General features: G+C 51.3%; 1 protein-coding gene across 1 annotated transcript in view; it reads right to left on the reverse strand.

Annotated features, from left to right (window-relative positions):
• Positions 1 to 14,785: 14,785 nt before the first annotated feature.
• Positions 14,786 to 20,635, reverse strand: part of TCERG1L (transcription elongation regulator 1 like) — a 219,709-nt gene continuing 213,859 nt past the window's right edge. Inside the window, exons 11-12 of the mRNA XM_058542727.1 lie at positions 19,435 to 19,553; positions 14,786 to 14,942 (exon numbers count right to left, since the gene is read on the reverse strand). Of these exons, the coding sequence (XP_058398710.1) occupies positions 14,786 to 14,942; positions 19,435 to 19,553 (276 nt within the window). The remainder of the gene's footprint in view (positions 14,943 to 19,434; positions 19,554 to 20,635) is intronic.

Consider the following 20,635-nt stretch of genomic DNA (forward strand, 5'->3'; position numbering starts at 1 on the left):
AAATTGTTGAAAACTTAAGAATTTGAAAGGTATATGATTGTTCATTTTACAATTTTTTTACCTTTTTGTAGGTTTAAAACTTTCAAAATAGAAACTGGGAACAAAGAATGATTGTATGTAACAAAGCTATCTAACTTCTGTAGTCACTGAGATGAAAAGTGAGTCAGAGCTGATTCTGGTGGGAAAAGAAGGAATCCCTCAGAAAAGCATCTGTCTTGGACAACAACTGAATGGAAACTGGAATCGCCCTGGATCTTTCGGACAAGGAAGCAGAAGGCCCTCTGGGCACCATGTAGATGGCTGCGTCCTCCTCCAATCACGGGACAAGCCTGCCGGTCCCCACTGCTCCCGCCCTGTGCCTCACGCCAGCTTGCCCCTCTGTCCTCGGCTGTGTGGTTGGTCTTCAATGCTCCATCAGGTTCTCAAAACATCCCCCCACCTAAGCCGCAGCCCTCTAAATATATGCTTGTAATACTGTTCAGCATGAATCTACACCCCCGTGATTCCATTTATACAACAGCTACATGATGTGCGATGTTTATGTGCTCATTACAAAAGATGTTTACAGCAAAATACAAGTAATATTTCAAAAGAAGATAGTTCATTTAATGATTTCTGTGCCCACAGTGATCTCACACTTGATTTTCCTAGTGTGTAAGTGTGTAGAAGCGGGGTGCACTGGGTCTCTTGTTGAATGAACGCACATCCAGGGATTTGCTCTTCCCATCATCAGGAAACCACAAGCCCAGCCAGGCCTCTGCCTGCAGCTCAACCCTGTGATCCAGGTGTGGACAGATCACCTGTGGTGTGGCGCTCTTCTCCTTCACGTGTGAGTGTGTGCATGCACAAACACACACATGCACACATGAGTCCCTGCTCCCTGAGTGTTTCTCATTGCATGCTGCACATTTAACCACATAGCTCAGACTGTGCATCGTGCCCTTACAGCGCCTGTGATTTCAGGTCATGAGAGCTCAAAGCATCCGAGCTAGGTCCACGGTGGTCCCTGCATCCTGGTGGCCCACACTCAGCTCACGCTGCCTCCACCCTTCCACCCAGCCGGGCTCAGCTGCCATGGCTGCCCGCATGTCCAGGCTACACTCACTGACTGTTGTCCAGATAACTGAGAAAAGCAGAATAAAATGCCTGGTTTGGGGATCACGGCAACAAGGCATGAGTGCCCGAGAGCAACAGGTCCCCAAGGATGGAAGTGCCCTGACCCTGTAGGAGAGACTCTGAGATGTCTTGGGGAAACGTCCACCTTAGAGCCCCGCGTAGCACCTGTTCTGGCCGTAGTCTCGGCCCCCAGCAAGCCTATTGGAAGGGAAGAGTATGGCATGGGTCCCTGCAAAGCAAAAAGGACCTCTGTGGCCCTTTGAGGACTGTCACCCAGGCTGCCTAGAACACAGGAGGAAAGAGCCAGAGACACAGAAGATTCCACCCGGAACCCGCAGCTCTGCTGTTGCTGCCACCCCCCACCCCCTCACTCCCACCTTCCACCCCCAGCATGCTCTGGGTGGGTGGGGCAGCCTCAGGGGCTGTGCAGGTTCACGCATGTGACCTCCCATCTTCAGGGCACTCCCTCCAGCTTCTCTTGCCTTCTCAAACCAATCTCCATCCTTTCCCCAGATTCCACAGCCCTGTTCTGATGGTGAGACATCCCTGAGCACTTTCTTACAAAAGACCCTAGTCACAGGGAGAGCGAGTCCTTGCGTCACCACAGAACACGCCTAAGGCCGGAGCTGGACACCATCACTGGTGCTCTCCCTCCAATACCAACAAGGGGCAAACACTGCCCTGACCACAGGGCTGGAACTCGGGGACCCATGGGGACCCCTGGGAGCCAGCCTCGCTCCCACTCCCCACGGTGCAGGTGGAAGGCCTATGGCTCGCTGAAGGGCCTGTCATTACGGGAGGAGCTCAGCAAATCCTGCCTGCAGGAATAATTTACCCTCCGAAGTCCAGTCAGGACACAGCTCTTGAGTTCAGGGGTTTCAGGCTACGGTCTTTTCCTGCATTCCTAAATTTAGTCTGACCAAGATGGTTCTCAATGTGTCTCTCTTGCAGGAAAAAAAAAAAAAAAATCTTTCAGTTAACCAATAGTTGGTACAACAACTCTGCTGAGGCTATCAATAAACTTTTCTAAAGATGTAAATTTTGTCCTCATCTCATTATTGGACCTTCATCACAAATTTATATTTTGAGCCGCTGATTCTAACCTCAGCAAAACAGCAGGAAGGCAGGCTGACCTGGAGCAGGGGGGCCAGGACCTGCATACCGAGGACCCAGCTGTACCACAAGGGGCTGGCCTCACGTGGACAGGCAGTGTCTTCCAGGGGTGAACCAGGTTGTGGATCCACACCCAGATGTTATTTCCGTGGAAACCAGTCTATACAGCACAACAGCAATGTGAACAACAAATGCAAATATAATTGAAAACAAAAAGAAACATTGAACCCATCAGCGCTTGGGGAACCCGGCTAGCCAAGTGTTTGGCGTTTCAGCTGACCTGCAGGAGGAGGTTAGCTTTCCACGGGATCCAGACTTGGGCTCGTCATCACATGGTATAGATTTACAGAAAGTTAATTAGCACTGTGGCTGCTTTGAACAAAGATGAACCCTGGGCCCTGGCGCCCACAGCACTGGGCCAAGCCTTGGAGGAGCTCCTGCGGCCCGATGGCTGCTCACAGCCCGTGTAGGGGTGTGTGGCAGGGGGACCCTTTCTCTCTTTATGTTGCTCCCCACAGAAGCAGGGGTTTCTCCACCCCGAGACCCCGGGCCCGGGCAGAGAATGGGCACCCGAGGCACAGGTCACGCCCTTGAGTGTGGTGATGGTGCCCTGTCTGGCTGAGAGCCCTCTTCTGCTGGCAGTCAACCCTTGATGCTGACTCATGTCCGGGTATGAAGTCTGGGACTGGAGAGGGAGGGGGGCACACAAGGGACCTGGCTTTAGAGTCTGGTTGCTCCTGATGCAAGGCTTGGGTGCCTGGGGGTTACCATTCGCTTTCCGCTCTTTTCGTGTTTGAAAAATTCCATCATAAAAATCTTTTGAAAGCCCTAATTCACCCCAGGTCGGCATCTCATCTGAGCATGCTGAAGCGTTGTCAGAAACAATGCAGAATGAAGGCCGGGAGCACAGAACTCCTCTGTCGGCGTTTCGCGCCTGCCGAGGTTGACATGCCCTCCTCCGGGCCCCTCGGCCCTCGCTCCCTCCTGGGACGCTCACATCTCCTCATCCGGGTCTCTGCACGTCCGGGTATCCAGCAGGGGCTCTCCGTCCCCTCCACCCAGTACGGCCCTTCCTGCTCTCAGGCAGGTCACTGCTCGCCCAACTCCTCCCAGGCTGGCACCGTCTCTGAGCACCATCAGCTCCTGCGTTCAGCAACCCAGAGGCCCTCAGAGCTGCTGGAACACAAACCTCTGCGTGTCCGGCCCAAGAGTCCCCAACACTGATCTGGGAGTCCCCTGCCCCTCTTTGTCTTTGCTCCCAACACGCTCTCTCTCTTCGGAGCCACCGCTGCTGAGAAGGTGCATCGTCACTCATGAAATGAGCACCCGGGAGGGAGGCCTCCTCTGCTCCAGCACTCACAGGCCTCTGCGGGGCCTTGTTTCCTCCCCGCGAGGCTGCCGGGAGGCCAGGAAGCCGCCGCGCACAGTGCAGAACCCACTGGAACATCCCCATCGGCCACCGTTTGGCACTCCAGGCGAAGCGTGGTGGAGCTGGGAGGCAACGGCAAGAGTAGCGGCCCAGACTGCACCCCATTTCTGCCCTGGACGGTCACTCCGCCTCTCCGGGCCTCCTCTACAGAGCAGGGCGCAGACTAAGCAAATACAAAACAAAACCAGGTGAGGGAGCTGATTCCTGACGCCTGTCAGGGGAGGGGAGGGAGGAGCGGGCAGCTCGCGTGGGGCCCAGAGTCTGAGACAGATCCGGGCTTCCGAGCTTCAGGCACCCGGCTCCGGTGCACGTGGTGGCAGACAGGTGGGGTCCGGCCTCTGCGCCTGCCCCATCCTGGACTTGGGCGAGGACAAGAAGGAACTAGCCACCTACATGGCTGGGGAGGGATTCTGGTTGACACCGTAAATGACCGGTCATGGGTTGGCTGTGGGGTGGGCCAGGCGCTGAGATTTCTGAGCAGAGGAGACAACTTCTGTGCCACTGCTGTCCCCTCTGACGTGGGGGATGGCTGACACCGGGGGCAGGTCGTGTGAGTCAGGGCTCAGCCAGTTCGAAGCACCATTGGAAGTGACTAGCAGGGGTCATTTTTACAGGAGATTGACCCCCTGCGACCACAGGGGCAGGGCCTGCAGCAGGGAAGGAAGGGGAGGTGAGTGTGATGAGCAGGACTCCAGGACGGGCGGTCTCTCCACCTCCACGCCTCCAGCCGAGACACACGGGGAGCTGTGTAGACGCTGGTGTCCTGGTCACAGAGCCAAACAGGCGCCTGGCCCAGGGGTGGAGAAGCTGAAGGACGAGCCAGGGTGAGCTGCTGGTACCCACAGGGCGAGCCAGCAGGCGGGGGCCAGGTGTGTGAGCCTGCAGCTGCGAGGGCGCCCGTGCCGGCACCCACCCTCTCTTTGGGGACCCAGGAAAGGCAGCTACAGCTCAGCACTGTTGGCACAGTGTGCCCCATGTCACCCACTTTGACCTCGGCAGGAGAGTCCTGGAATTCGGAGCAGAAGGAGGCCTGGAAGGGAGGGAATCCAGACCCTCAGCTGGGACAGGGAGCCGGAGCCCACGGAGGACAAGGGACAGGCCGGCTTGTGATGACTGACGCTGCCCGCTGGGCTGGGCAGAGCGGAGCTTGCCAGGGAGAAGGCAGCACTGCCAATGTGTGCATGTTGGGGGGTCGTGGGGGGCAGGCCGAGGACACCCACTCTGCCCCACAGCCACCAACCCCCCGCATGATTAGAGACCCTTTAAGGAGCCCACCCTAGACCTGGCCTGCTTTCTCAGCCTGTGGCTGAAAGAGATTTTTCAATCCTAAATATTTTCATGTAAATTTGCCTTTAGACTTATGCTAAAAACACGAATGATCTTGGAAGTGAACACATAGCTGAGAGGCTGATTTTTTTTTCTAAAGATATTTTCATTATTTGATAAGAATTTAAATGGATTTTAACTACCTCCCCAGATAGTTCTTTTTAAATGTTTTAATTTTAAGGCCTTCCTGGCTTAATACATTATATGGTGCATAATCAGGTTATATATTCTCTATCCTATCTCAGCCCAAGTAATAAGAAAATGAGATTATAATAATACCTCTGCAGGGGTGATTAAATGCAGCAATTGTGGAGCAAAACTGGTCCCCTCCCAGCTCAAGCTGGCTGGCGGCGCTCTCCTCCCCAACTCCAATACCTGCCCTCACCTCCCCCCGCCTCCACCTTCTGCATCCTCAGGACCATGGTACCAGCCACTCCTGGGGCGGCCCAGACGTGAGACTCCCCTCCAGGTGACAAGGATGTTGGGGACACAAGCGCTTCCCTGCCGTGCAAGTGGCATCGACGGAGCCCTCCGTGTCAGCTGTCTGCACCCGTGACCCTCTCACCTTGCAGCCCCCGCATGGGAACTGCCGTTTGGCAGCAGAAGAATGTGAGCTTCCAAGAGTTTAAACCACCAGCGCAAGCTCGCCCGCTGACCATCAGACTCTCCGACCCCACAGGCTCTATTTTAAACAACGCTGATGGTCCGTCAGCCCTGGAGAGAAACTGACGTCAGGTGTGCGCTAGATCTGTGGCCCTGCCTGAGCCCCAGAAGGCATAAGAGTGGGCTCCCATGGGCCTTGTGGGCTCTGGAGAAGAGGACCGGTGTGGACGGAGAGAGCTCCAGGCTCAGAGCCTCTCCTAGATGTCACCTCCCCTCATTACTGCTGTGAGGGTCATGTTGCGCAGTGGCCACACACCTGGGTCCTCGAGGCAGCCTGCCTGCACTCCAGTCCCAGCCTGAGTGCTCACTGCCTCTCTTTGGCTGTTTGCCCATCTATAAAATGGAGCAATCTTCTTGACTGCCTGGTCGTCCATGTGAGGATTACATGAGATAGCAGCTTGAAGCTGCCTGGCAGAGGGTCCACATTGAAGACCTCTGAGCTGCCATTGTTGCCTTAGGCCTCATTCCACCCTAGACCCTGACCTACTAGGTGGGCATAGCCCACTCTCTCACTTCCGCCTTCCCTCCACCATGAGCTCCTGGAGGGCAGGGGCTGTGTCTGCTCCGTTTCCCCCCAGAACATAAGAAGCTTTGACACTTAGCAGGTACTCAGTACCTCTGTGCTAATTGCCACGTGTGACCCAGTTGTTGTGTGTCCACAGCTAGAGATGAGGGGTGGTGGCAGGGGATTTGGGCAGCCAATGACCCTGCCCTGGACAGGGGAGTCCCCAAGTCAGTAACCCAGGGCTTGCTGTTCTGACCTCAAGGGAAACCGTCTAGGCCGCCAGAGTTCAGGCCAGCTGAGGAAGAGTGGGTCTGATGAATCAGTACCAGGAACAATTTACTGCAAGCGCCCCCTCCCGCAGCTGCCAAGCAGGGGCACGGGCTTCACTCCGCTTAGCTGCACTGGGCTGATGTGTTCACAGCGGAATCGCCAGGGCCTTTATGGGCCATTTCCATTTCTAAAATATGGTGTGAGTTGCAAAGTGGTGATGCATGTGGCAAGAAATATTTCTTACATGTAGGACTGTAATAAATATTTCTTTTATATCCTAAATAAAACCTAAAAGTCCTGAATGTTTTGTGGGCCTCTTCTATGTCTTCCCATTATGGCCCTGGTTCTGGGATTTAGCCAAAATCTAGCAGCAGGGAACATGAGCTACCGTGGAGGTCTCTCCGACCCTGGGCATTCGTCAGCACGTGGTGCCGAAAGCATGATCGCCTTTGTCCTGAAGGGAGCCCCACTCAGATGGAAGACGGTCAGACGTGGCAGAGAAGAACAGCTTCCCCAAACCCGGGGAAATGACCACTTCGTGCAACATGCTCATTTCCGTGTTTAGAACCCGCCATTAGATCAGCATTCCTCTTTTTGTATCTTTGAGGGCAGTGTGTTGTGTAAAAGATAGGGGAGTGAAGATAGTCCACTTACAAATACATTTGGATCCAGAGAGCATTTCAATTCTGTTAGTGTGAGAGACGAAATACGGGCTTGTAGATCTCTGACTTTGGTATTTAATGCGTGTATTGCCGAGTGGAGGAAGTTGGAAAGGTAGTAAAAATGATTCATTTCCTCGGCACACTTTGCCAGAGGGTGATTTATTATAAGAAGCATATGGGACGCCCACATTTTGAGACTTCACAGGCAGAATTAGAGAACTGAAATGGATAGATTCATCTCGGACGGATGCGGAGATGAATCAAGTAACATTACCCACTGAAGCCAACCTCACCCTCTTTCTGAAAGTATAGAAAAGGAATCTGTCCTCTCCTGGGAACTATCATCCAGTCTGTTTTCACCTCCATGACTCTGTCTACTGGAGGTAGAGCTTCTCTCTCCAAATGACGGTCTGTGTAGGGTCAAGACTGGTCCCAAGGGGATGACTCACAGGGAGAGACTCATAGGATAGACACATCCAGGTAAGGGCACACGGAAATCTAGAAATTTTAAAACAGCAAATGGCACAGTTCAGTGTCCCAGAAGAGCCCTAGCAACATGTCCCCAGGTGAGCTGGTTTCTGCCAGGTAGCCTGCTGGAACGTGCAGTCTGGGACCTCCCCATCAGCTGGACAAGGCAGCCACTTTGGCTGGCTTCTACTGACCTGGGTGTGTCTGGAGCACCAGGAGGACTGATAGTGGGTGTCCCCAGACAGAGTCCTCTGAAGGCTGCTCAGTGGTGGTGTTGGGCGAGTAGAGGACTGGCCCCCCGTAGAGAAGGTGAGCACACACCTGGCTGCAGACCTGACCCTGTGGGCACAACACTGCTGGCGTGAGGCTTTGGGGACAACGTTCCTGAGAAGAGGAGCATGGAGCTTGGTGAAGGAGGGCATTCGGAACATTGGGAATGAGCACTGTGGCCCCCATGAAGGTTCTCCATGAGTAGTGGCTGGAACCTCACTAGGAGGCTGGTGAGTTTGTCGAGGGGAGTGGCGCCTACTGAGGGCAGATCTCTGTAAATGAAACCCTCTACCATCCTCCAGGGGACGTGGATTTCCCAGATCTCGGAGCCTGGGAATAAATCTAAGATCAGAAGGACAGGGGCAGAGGAGAAAAGTAACGTCTCTTTGGTTCAGGCCCAGCCTGCTAATGTGGGAACACCCATGCCACGTCTTGACCACCATCACCCTCCTCTCCCACACTCGCAATCATCTTGGCCATTTCTGACAGTGGGCGCTCCGGATTCAGAGCGCCAACTGGGGGCCCCCGGGAGAAAGCACGTGGGGGTCTCCTCCCACTCCATTTGGGAGGGTGTCCCCATGACTGGGGTGGAACGGGACGGCATTGTTATTCAGCTGAGAGCTCCATTCTGCACACTCTGTGTGCAGGTTATTCTAGTGGTTATTTTAGCAGTGCCCGGAGCAAAATGCCTGTGCCTGGTTTTGAAGATAATGAGATGTAAAGCCATTGATTATAAACTTTTATGTGTCTGGAAGAGGTGTCTGCAGAGCAGAAGAGCAGCTGTTTTCATTTGTGGTTTGCAAGCTGAGGTCACAACAGGCTGGGAGCATTTGGGCGAGGCAACTGGGCTGGAAGTAATTTATGGTTTCAGCATGGTCTCGGCCAGCCCTGCACGTTCAGGCACCGCCTGACGCAAATTGCATCTGAAAACCCCGAAGCCTGTGTGCTAAGTTAATAGGGAGACAGCCCACCGCTAACTGTCCCACATTTGCCCCCCTGCCATACGTGGGGCTTTGTCGGACCAGCATGGAGATAGGCTGGGCAGTTGCCAGCTGCTGTCACACACTTGCAGGGAAATCAATCCATTTAAAGTCACCCATTCACTCTCTTGGCTTAAGATGTCACTGATCCCAACCACTGGGGCCTGATCCTGCGGATGGAAAGCAGGGCAGGGGCCAAAGGTGAATGTGCTCCCCATGACTGCTCCCCAAGTTAAACATGAAATGAACTTAAGTATAACCTATCAGAGACAAGAAATTCCAAGTCACTGCTCAGAGAATGGCTGGGGACCCACAAGATTTGGCTTCAGTCTCATAGAAGGTGTTCGTGCTCCTAAGGAACAAGGAGAACAACGAGGTTGAAAGAATTGGGGAGAAAATGGGGCAAATATGCACAGTGCTAACTTAGCTACTATCCACAGTAGGAATTTCGTAAAGGGACCTTGAGGACTGTGGACTCGTGGGGAAGGCGACCCCACGACAGAGGTGAGTCTGCAGCCTTAGCCTCCCCAGCGGCCATTTGTGCAACCTACGGAAGGTGCTCTCTCTGCTTCAGGCCAAAGAGCCCTGGCCTTGCCCAGTCCTCCCAAGAAGGTCAGCCTCAGCAGGTCCCCCGCTGCCCGCCCTTCCCCTCAGGTTGGTCTCCACTGAGCCCCTGTCCCAGGATGGGCTCTTGCCCCTTCCTGTGCCTGTCTCAGCCCCATCTCTGCTCTGAGTGAGGCTCCCCTGACTGTTCCCACCAAGCGCACGCCCTGGACCTTCTGTCCCAGCCACTGTCCCCTTTGCGACACTCTGCATATGGACCATGTCATGCATTTGTTCCTTTGCATCTGCCTCCCCTGCTCCAGGGTCCAGTTCCCAGAGGGCAGCCCACAGCTGTTTGGTTTCCTGTTGAGTCCTCTGTTGGTGACAGTGTCTGGCACCTCCTAGGAGTGAAACAATATTTGTTGGACGAATGAATGAGATCATTAAAAACATTGCCTTACTCTCCTGGACACACATTTGACAGGCTTTCGAGAAGCCCCTGAGTCTGTGTCACTGTCCCAGCCATTCAGCGTGTTTGAGTTGCCTGCCTCCCTGAGGTGCAGCGGGTGCCAGGTCTCCTCTGGGCCCAAGATGCATCAGACATGCCCTGGAGGGCGTCCCTGTCTGCTGGGGTGCGGGTGCTGCTGGTGGTTCCCCAGGCAGATCTTGCTCCCGGGCCTCTGAGCCACTGCACGAGCTATTTCCTCCACCTGGAAGGCCTCTGCGTCCCTGCCGGCTCAGCCTCCCAGACTTCCTCCTCCCCTCTGCTCTGGGCCCCCTTCCTGCCCTGCCCCCTCAGCTCGTGCGAGCTCTAGGCAGCACTCCTGCACTCCGAGGGGATTGCTTGATCGGGGGGTTCCTCCTCCATCAGCCTGTAAGCTGCTGTGGAGGCCTCCTTCCAGCAGTGCCCGGTCCAAGAGACGCATGTTGGCGTCGGAGGAGTAAATGATGAGTGAGGAACAACCACTTCCGGTACCCGCAGGAGTCCCACGTGCCAGGGGGAGGCCCGGGGGCCAGGGCGGGGTGGTTTGAGCACAGAGTCCAGAGTCAGACTTTTGTGCATGCGCTGGCTGCGTCACTGTCCTGTGACTTTGAGCAAATTGCTTACTCCTCTAAATTTGAGATTTTTCTGTGAACTGAGGGTAATAGTAGAACTCACCTCAGAGGGCTGTGGAGGGGATTAAATGAGTGAGAAGCAAGGCACTTAGTGCATCGCCTGGCGTGGAGGAAGCATTCATCGAATTATCACTCACGGTTAATATTTTAATTATTTACAGATAAAGTGTCACAGTCATTTGGAAAGAGGAGCTTGCTCCAGTTACAGTGACCACATACAAGACCACCTGAAACGTGGTGGCTTAGAACAGGGACACAGTTCGTTTTGCTTCCTGGTCTGCGGTTTGGGCCAGGCCTGTGCAGGCTGTGGGCAGCTGGGGTCTGCTCCCCTCAGGGTCAGCGGCTGCCTCTCCAAGGCTGGGAGCTACCTACTAAGCAGTTGGTGCAGCTATCACCTGAGCCCTCAGCTGGGGTTGATGATGGGAACACCTCCACCTGCCTTTCCATGTGACCTGGGCTTCCCCGCACATGGCGGCTCCCAAGGAAGGGTATCCCAAGAGAGGAGAAGCCAGGAGAGGTGGCATCCTCTTTAGGTCCTGGCCTGGACCCAGAGCATCGTTTCCATCACACCCCATTGTGGAGGCAGTCACAGGCCCCGCCTGAACCCCTCCCACTGTGGCAGGAACATCAGGCACGTGGTTAGAGGACCATGTGGGATGGAGATAGAAACAGAAGTAGAGGTAGATACAGATAAAGACATACATACATGACAGGCATGTGGGATAAATATAGAGATAGAGATAGAGAAAAAAGATGAGCGTGTGGGAGATATATACACACGTGTGTGTGTGTGTGTGTGTGTGAGTATATATATATGCATTTTTTGAAATTCCATTCTGTCCCAAACCTGTATCAGAATGGAGTGGATACTGCTTCCCTGTGGCTGGGAAAAAACACACTGACGTCTTAGGAGAGGTTATATCTACATGCTCTCCCACTTTCCCACTTTTCTACAAGAGCATGTATTATTTTGATGGTCATAAAAACATTTTTTAAGTGTAATGCAATTTTTAAAGATTGTTTCTTGGAAAATAGAAGGTGGAGGCAGAGAGGGGTTATATCACACGACAAACATCTCTAGAATTCCACTTAAGCAATTCTGTTTCCCTCCAATTGCACTGTCCTGAGCGGCTCTCTAACCCACTCCGTCTCTCCCCCTGACTACTGCTCTCTCCCCACATCGACCGCCCTCAGGTTGGCCTCCTGCGGTAGCATCGTCTGTGAGGTCGAGCACAGTGGTTTCATAAACACTGTTCTTTAAGCATCTCACAGCCGTGATCCCAGCAAAGGCATTTCTTCATTATCTTGACAGCGTTTTACGAACTATCAGGAGCCTTTAACCTGGTTCCCACTTTAAATACCTCATGGGGAAAATGAAAACAAAGCAAAGTTTAAGTATTTTGGGAAAAGACAAATGAACAACTTTCTCTCACTATCGTTGATGGATTGTTTGAAGCAGGTCATTCAATTGAAGCCACAAGAAAATAAACAGTAGAGACGATAAACATTTAGTAAGAAAATAAACAGCCGATGAAGGATGAGAAATTTGTCACAGCCGTCGATAAAGGGATGACAGGGAGTGAATCCACTGGGTTATCGTTCTCATTCATGTCAGCAGACAGTCCGAAAGCTCCACTCTGATCACTGCTGCTCAAGGCTGTAAGCCCAGGTCCAGGGGCCCATTTAGATCCAGTTCCAACCGACATCTCTTACCAACAAAGTGATTAAGGATTGTCTTTCAGAAAAACTGCAAAAACTGCAAAGCCGCCGCGTGCTCCTTCCCCTCTCCCAGCTCTGCAGAGGTGCCTTACAACATGGTGGGATGACCCGCCTTCTTTCCCATGGGCCTAAGTCTTTAGCAGTCCTGACTTTATGGAAGCTGTGAGGCCCTTGCTGGCAAGCGCTCAGTGTGGTACTGAAGGTGCCCAGCGACCCTCTGGGTTCTAGCACGGTCCTCCTTAACCTCAAGAGGTGCCAGAAATGTCATTTCCCTTCCATAATTGGGAGGACTTGCCAGCAAGAACAGCTACCACCTTCTCCCCCTATTGTTTCAGTGCCACGAGGAGTCAAATGGCCCCACAGAGAGACTTTCCCCTCACCACCACTCTCAGGGCCCCTCCTGACCGGAGCTGTGATGAAGTAAGCAATTACTCGTGACTGGAGACAGCATCCCATGAGGTTCAGCTCTTGATCCAGGCCTGTCCTTCCTTCCTCAGCCACTAGACATGGGGATCTCAGCAGGAGGCAGAGCTGTGTGTGCAGGGAGTGGCATCAGGAGGGAGCAGGTACCCAGGGAATATGGGTTTAGTACACCTTCCAGAACTGCTAAGGCTCAGTCTTGGCTATATATTTCCATTTTAGATGAAACGCTGCTGTGTGTATCCAATTTTATGCTGGATGGACCAGACTACAGGTGGTGGTGGGCTTTAGGGTGCGCTCATTTGGTATTCTGTGATCAGGCTGCCAGCCTCTACCAGGGCAAGAAGTAAGCCAAGCAAGCTTTAAAATGGATGATACCGATGGCAGAAGAGAGCACTGGCTTCCAGCAAAACCCCAGGAGCCACCAGAAGCTCCTCCCTCCAGCTCCCGTAGCAACACAGGCTGCTTCCCCAGAACCCCATCCCTGGGGGCTGGGCGGCCAACAGCTCCGCCACCCCAACATCTTCCTGGGTGGGTTTGGGCACAGTGCATCTAAGGAGACACCACCACGCGAGCGACTTTCCCCAGTACCTTTGAGGGTGGGTTTCCAGCAGGTTCCCCTGACCGGCACCACAATGACGTCTCTGCCATTGGCTGAGCCACAGAGCTGCCCTCTCCAGGAGGTCTAGATCTCCACCCTGGTGGGGGAGGCATTTTCCTAGATGCTTCTCTGAGCTCGGCAGCAATGGCGGCTCCTCTGTTCTTCACACATGTCGTCACTTACTAGCCTCGTCACTCTCATCTCCTGTTATATTTACAATTCCCTCCATTAAATTTCTCTGTTCAAATTACGAGGTGGTTTCTGTTTCCTGATTGGACCCTGACTGATGCAGAGTTGGCATGTATTTCTCCAGAGTCTGCCTCCAGCAGCCCAGCCCTGGACACCCAACACCACTGGATCATGGCCTGAGTGATGGCCCCATCACCTACAGAGGTCACCCACTTAGAAGGTGACCACACATTAACAATACTAGTGTTAAGACCAAGGCATACCCCAAAGAAGAGAGAATCCCACCTTGCCATAGGTCCTAATAGGCATGGCAAAAAGTGTTCTTCTGGGAACTGATCAAGGAGAAGTAGGTGAGGAGACAGTGTCACTGTGTGCTGGGGACAAAGACAGTGTGTCTGAATAGAAACTCCACAAATCTTGAAATAAATTAACGGATGTTCAATAATTTAAAGAATACAGTTAATTGGCTGGGGTTTTATAAAACATTATTCCACCCAGGACTAGTAATATGAAAAGTAAGATTTTTGTTTGCCTAGTACTTACACAGCCTTCCGTGCAATCAGACATGTTTTTATGAATCTTCAGAAATAAAGTATCTTTAGTTGAAACACAATTTTGCTGCTTGAGATTGTGTTGGACGTCTTAGCCACAAAAACACGCTGTTTTAAAATATTTATTAATTAAAAAAAATTTAAAATTTTTTTATACAAAGAGGATGAGAAAAATCTCATGCAAACTCTGGGCATACAATAAAAATAACTCAAATATTAATATGATGATTTTGTACAAAATAATTCTTTTTATAAGTAGGACACCGAGAGACGGTGTGGCCCCCTTCTCCAGGCCTGATGCCCCCGGGGGAGTGAGGGATCACCCTTCGACACTTGCGGGTGATCGTGGTTCATGTGTTGAGATGTGCACAGTTGTCACTACGAGTAATGATGAATACCCTATTGCTACTACTCAGAAAACAGACGGAGACCCTGGACACTTGAGTAAGGAATTCCCCAACACCATGGAGCTCCCGAAGAATCCAAGAAACTCACAAAGGTTTTCAGAAAAGTTTCAGATAATCGGCTCATCTCATGAAAATGCCTTGAGATGGTTCTAGAGGGTGCTGACTTGCAAACCTGCAGTGGATTTACAATTTGTATATATTACAAGGAATTTGCATAATTAAAACAAGGGATCAACATATCATGGCAATTAGAAATGCATCAAATTCTGAATGTGGTACAAAAGAGAGCTTCAATATGAAACAGTAATCCTCTGAGAACTAAGACAGCAGCGAGGCCGAGAGCACCCCACCCTCCGGGCGGACGCCCCGCTCTGTGCCTCCACTGCGCGTCCCCCCTTCGCCCTGCAACTCTCAGTCTTATTGCACTCTCCACACATTCATCTCATTTTCCGAAGCCTGAGTCTGTTTTCCTTGTCCCGTTTCTTCAGAACAAGTATGAATTGGTTGAAAAAATGCTCCTGATCCTTCCTTTTTTGAACAAGTCGAAACCTCTGGTCCCGGCCGTACTTCTCGGCAAACTCCTTAAATGTGGTCCTGAAAAACAAAAGGTTTCCTGAGACTCCTTCCCTAAGAGCCGGTCCTGGGCTTCCTGAACACTGAGGGTGGCGTGGCTGGAGATGGCAGACAGCTCCTCCCGCAGACCCGGCTGCTGGCTGCAGGGCCAGAGGAGCAGGACACTGGCAGGGACTGGCTGCAGGGCATGGCTCTGGGCCTCCCAGGCCTGCCCCACCCTCCCCAAGCCGGGCGTGACCGCCCACCGGGCCCAGGGTCCTGATCCAACTTAACCTGCAGAACCCCCATGTCTCCGTCTAATTGGTCCCTGGAAATGAGCCTGGCTTTGCCTGCCTCTCCAGCCTTGATTCACACTCTGAGTCCACCATTGTCCAACCGCCCCCCAACACCACTTCGTCCACACAGGTCTTCTTCCCCCCTGGCTCTCACCAATCTCCTACCTGCCACAGGTCTTTGAATATGCTGTTCGCTCTGCCTAGCACACCCTTCCCTTATTTTTTCCCTCCTCATTTACAGCTCATTCATCATTAGAATTCAGGACCAGGGTGTCTCGTTCAGGGAAACTCGCCCTATCAAGAGGGTCAGAGAACTGCGTGTCATTCGTTCACGGCCCTTGTCACAGTTATTGATGGCAATAAGCCTTAATTGTACAGTATTACTCAACTCTTCCCTGCTCCAGTGGAAGCACCATTAACAGCTTTGCTCTCCACTGAACACCTTGAATATCAGGCCATGGCCGATGTGCGGTAAGCTCCCAAATATTGATTGAATGAATCCCTAACTGCCAGGCCAGGGCGTCCCACGTGAGGAAATGTGAATGAAGCCAGCCTAGCCCGGTGAGGCCAGTCCCCAGGGGCTGGGGCAGCTCAGAGAGCAAAAAGAGTGGCCGCACCTTTGCAGGGACAAATGGAGCCTTTGCCAGCACCGGGTCCCCACGGCTTTCTCTTCTCCCAGGCCTGGACTGGAAGCCGGGAATGGTGACAGCTATGGAGAGCTGAGGTCTGGAGGAGCCGGTGCCTGTTGACATTTCTGGCCTGCCTCCCTGCCCCAGGGCCCTGGCCTCGGAGCCTCAGGCTGAGCTGTGGGAGGGCACCCCGGGGGAAGGGGAAGCGAGCTCTTGCCTTGTCCAGGAAAGCCTCTCATTTCTCCCCTTTCTCTTTGTGGAGAGTTTTATATTTCATCGCAGACCTTTGATTATTGTATTAAATTATTATAACTTCGCTTTTTTTATACATGAACAACAAGATTATACCGACATGGCTGTTAGGAGACAAGACGAGTAACCAGTAGACTCGTCTCTTTGTAGTCACTGAACAAGCAGTCTCCTTCCTTCCTCTGAAGCAGTGCTGTCTCCCTGTCGGGGCTCTGGGGTCATGCTCGCGCACACGCTTCTCTGAAAGAAAAGCGCTTCTCTCTGCTTTTCAACTTCCTTTCTTCCTTCCCTCCTCCCTCCCTCCTTGCTGTGCACTAAATGCTTGTGTCCTCCTCCATTCCATATGTTGAAGGCCTGACCCCCAATGTGATGGTATAGGAGGTATGACCTTTGGGAGGTGATTAGGGTCAGGTGACGTCATGAGGGTGGGGCCCCATGATGGGATTAGTGCCCTTATGAAAGGGACCCCAGGGGACTTCCTCACCCTTCCCCAAATTGGGACACAGGGAAAACACGGCTGTCTATGAACCAGGAGGCAGGTCCTCACCAGACACTGAATCTGCTAGCACCTTGGTCTTGGACTTCCAGCCTCCAGGCTGTGAGAAGTAAATGTCTGTTGATTAAGCCCCCCAGTCCATGGTACTTTGTTCCAGTAGCCTGAACGGACTAAGACCCTTCCTTCCTCTCTTCCTTCCTTCCTTCCTTCCTTCCTTCCTTCCTTCCTTCCTTCCTTCCTTCCTTCCTTCCCTCCCTCCCTCCCTCCCTCCTTCCTTCCTTCCTTCCTCTCAAGATGCGAATCACTGGGGGCCTATTTTCTTCACTTGTCTAGAGAGGACCCTAAGCATTTTCAGTTAGGGGCTGGGCAGTGGCCCCTTCCACGTAGGTCCTATCTGGGGAACCTCTGAAGAAGTGTTCCTGAAAAGAAAGAGAGAATTAAAACTCTGTGTGGCCCCTTAGCCATGCCCGAGGGGAGGGCCGGGCTTCCCGCTGACCCTGCAGAACTGTCCAGCAGGTCTGGGGAAGTCATCTGAGGCATCAGCACTGGGAATCCCTTTTCCCTCTGGCAACTGGGGACACGGCCCACCTGCAGTTGAAGGAGTAGGCCACGGTGGCCTTCAAGAAGGAGCCACAGAGTGCCAGTCCCACAGCCTGCCCTCATAGCCCAAGGGGAGGTCCGGGCAGCTCCTCTCCCCATCCCAACACCCTGAGAGCTGGGCAGGGTTGGGAGCTGGCTCTGGACTATCCCTGTGGCCCCCGTTCCCTAGAGCTTCTCAGGTGAGAGCTGAGGCCCTGCCCAGCATTAAAGCCTGGGATAACTGGTGGAGCTGCAAAGACCCACAAGGCTGCTTCTCAGGATGCTCAGGACGGCCTTCCTCCGCCTCACCTACCATCCCATGTGCAGCCATCTGGACCACACGTACTTTACCAGGATGCCTGTGAGGCAGTGAGAGGAAAACGTAGAGAAGATCTAAAAACGTTTCGAAAATGTTGCAGAATTAGCGACTTTTAAAATAAAAAATAGGGGCTTGCCCATTGGCTTAGTGGTTAAGTTTGGTGTGCTCTGCTTTGGTGGCCTCAGTTTGGTTCCCAGGAGTGGACCCACACCACTCGTCGGTGGCCATGCTGTGGTGGCGACCCACATACAAAACAGAGGAAGACTGGCAACAGATGTTAGCTCAGGGCGAATCTTCCTCAAGCAAAAAAATAAATAAACAAAAAAATAAAAAATAGTTTTATAACTATAAAAGTAATATATGCCCAGTGCACATTTTTTTTTTAAACAGGCAATTAAATCTAATTGTAAAGAAGAGTAAGTTTAACTCTCTTTCCGTTTCCATCTCTCACTTTCCTTCTCTCTGTGTGTCCGTGATCTTTTTCTTAATTGCTCGATACATTCTGAACATTTTCTCCTTTGCCTTCATGATATATTCAGGAGAGGGGGCTATGCTGGCTTACTGTTAACACACAGACAGAGAACATCAGCTAAATGTCCTTAACGATAATAACAGGAATGACGTGAGCTCTCCGTCCCCGGTCCTCCTACCTGCTGAGCACCACGTGTGTTCTCCACGTGCAGCACCTCCCACGTCCTCCTGATTGCCCAGCAAGGCTGGGGCAGCCATCCCCTGTTCAGATGATGACCCCTTATTGGTAAAGGCCAGCACCTTACCCCACAGCCAGGGCTGAGGGGGCCGGGGTGTATCTTCGGGTAGGGGGCTCCAGAACCAACTTCCTCCCCCCGAGGGTCACCATGTGGGAGGACAAAGGGACGCCATGGCTAGAACCCAGCGTTCATCAGGGTGACTTTAACCATAGAAAATCACAATTTACAAATCATTAGACACACATTTACTTTCTTAGGTTAGCATTCTGTGATGGGGATAATTCATGCTAATTTTTTCCCATTCAGAAAGTATCTGTCCTTTAATTAGTTGGAGAAGTTCTACGAGGACTATGTAACCAACACTAACTTACATTATCCAATTATTGACCAAATGAATTAACCAATTATTGATCAAAATATAGACGCCTACATCTTCATAGAAAGCAAACATTAAGTTCTATTTAAAAAAAATGTTGAATTTATATTATTCAAAATGATAATAAATATGTCCACTCAAAAATAATATCCCAATCTAAAGTAAAAATGTATTAAAATCAGTCACTTTTATACCTATAAAAGTTATAATTTTATAATTCTAAAATGTTCATTATTTTTTGTGTCAGTGAATTAAAGCTAATATTAAAGAAGAATTAAGCTTATGTATTTTTCTAATTTCTAACTTCTATTTTCCTATTAGTTTGTTTTATTTCACAGAAAGAATGCCTGACTATTTTAAGTAAGTTTTGGCACCCAGTTCACTGGGTCCTTTAGCCCCTGTGTCAGATCTTCACTGTACACTCCAGCCAACGGCTAAGGTGTCTGGAACTGAGGGGATTGGCTGGTTTATTCTGCTGTTCTTGTTGCTTGCTTTGCATTTTTACTCCTTAATCATTAGATCAGAAGTTAGACCTCATGACTCAAGGGCTGACCTATTGATTATTTATTTGTGCCGGGGAGTCAGGGTTGCTGACATTTTTAAAACCACATAGTGCAGAAAAACAGAATGACTGTGGTGCATTTGGTTAGCAAAGAGCACTGTCTGCTGGACCGATACAGAAGGAGGGGTTGGAGCTTCATTCACTGACAACACAAGAGGGAGTTGGCTTCTCTCTCCAATGGATCTTTAAAATTGCAATTTTGATGTCCATGGAACGTTAGGTTACATGACTTAACCTAAGCAGACTTTAAAATCCCTCTTATGATGATTGGAAAATTCCCAGCCCCAGAAATTGCCTGGCACGTTCCTTTTTCCATACCTGGGTGACACTTTAGATTCTTCTAGAAGTTTCTTGAATTCTTCTTTGGCTAGCAGCAATTTACTCTTCTTTTCCTTGTATTCTTCTTTTATTCTTGTCTTGACAAACTGTTCAAATATCTTAAACCACACACAAAAGAAAAGTATTACAAGATTGCGTATCAGAAATGAAATCCTACGTTTCAAACACTACACGAAAAAGTAGCGAGAACTGGAGGCTTTATTTTTCACCGTTGCTGGAGCTACCGTGACACTCTCCACGAAACCAAGCGACTCCATAATGAACCCTCGATCCCCTAGAGGCCAGTATGCTTCTCAGGTACACGTGCCACTTCAGGGTCCCAACTGAATCAGCCCTGCTGGAGACATCCTGGGAATGACTGGGCAGCTCTCTCAAGAGGCGCAGAGGAAGCGATCTGCAGCCTGGAAATGCAAGCGCCAGGGGCCACCGTGTTTCTCGTTTTGGAACTTCATGAGTAGCATGTACAGACACACGTTGTCTTGCTGACTTGCACGTCACCACCGATAAAACCAGTAACGTAATTTGTTCTAGTCAATTCATATGGCAACTACTGGCATTTGAGTCTCCAGATGTGACTTAAACTTGTGAAAAGAAAGTCACCCCAGCATCTATGACTCCCTACACTCTAGTCTCCAAGAAGATCGCTGTGAATGTGGGGTCTGGTTCACCAGGAGGGCTCAAGGCGAGCCTCCCCTGAGGGTGTCATGGAGCCCGCAGGTAGAAATGCCCAAAGAGGAGACCTGACTCTAGGACACTGCATGCTGCCCGGTTTGACAGGCAGTGTATTTTGAAGGCCAACCCTACAGGAAAACCCCCTTCCTAGGGTTGAGGATATGGATATTGTCGGGTAGGTAAATCCATTCACAGCTCCAGGACAGTTTCTCAGGGGAACTGGCAGCTGACGTAACAACATGACACTGTGGAATCTCTCTTTGCAGTGGTCCATAGAATGATCCTCCCTCGGTTAGACGAAGACCACTCATCATCCTATTATCAGGAAAATTGTCATTTATAGACTATAAAGCCAGAGGGGGTGGAAACATAGCTTTTCCTTCCTAAGGCTACCCAGGCCTCAAGAACATCACAAAGAAAACAAACTGGAGACAACTTAAATGTGTATGCAAATATAAATAAAAAGATTATTAAAAATTCCACATACGATAGTATAAGGCCAATAAAC

This window comes from Diceros bicornis, chromosome 6 (assembly GCF_020826845.1).
Source record: "Diceros bicornis minor isolate mBicDic1 chromosome 6, mDicBic1.mat.cur, whole genome shotgun sequence".
Taxonomy (NCBI): domain Eukaryota; kingdom Metazoa; phylum Chordata; class Mammalia; order Perissodactyla; family Rhinocerotidae; genus Diceros; species Diceros bicornis.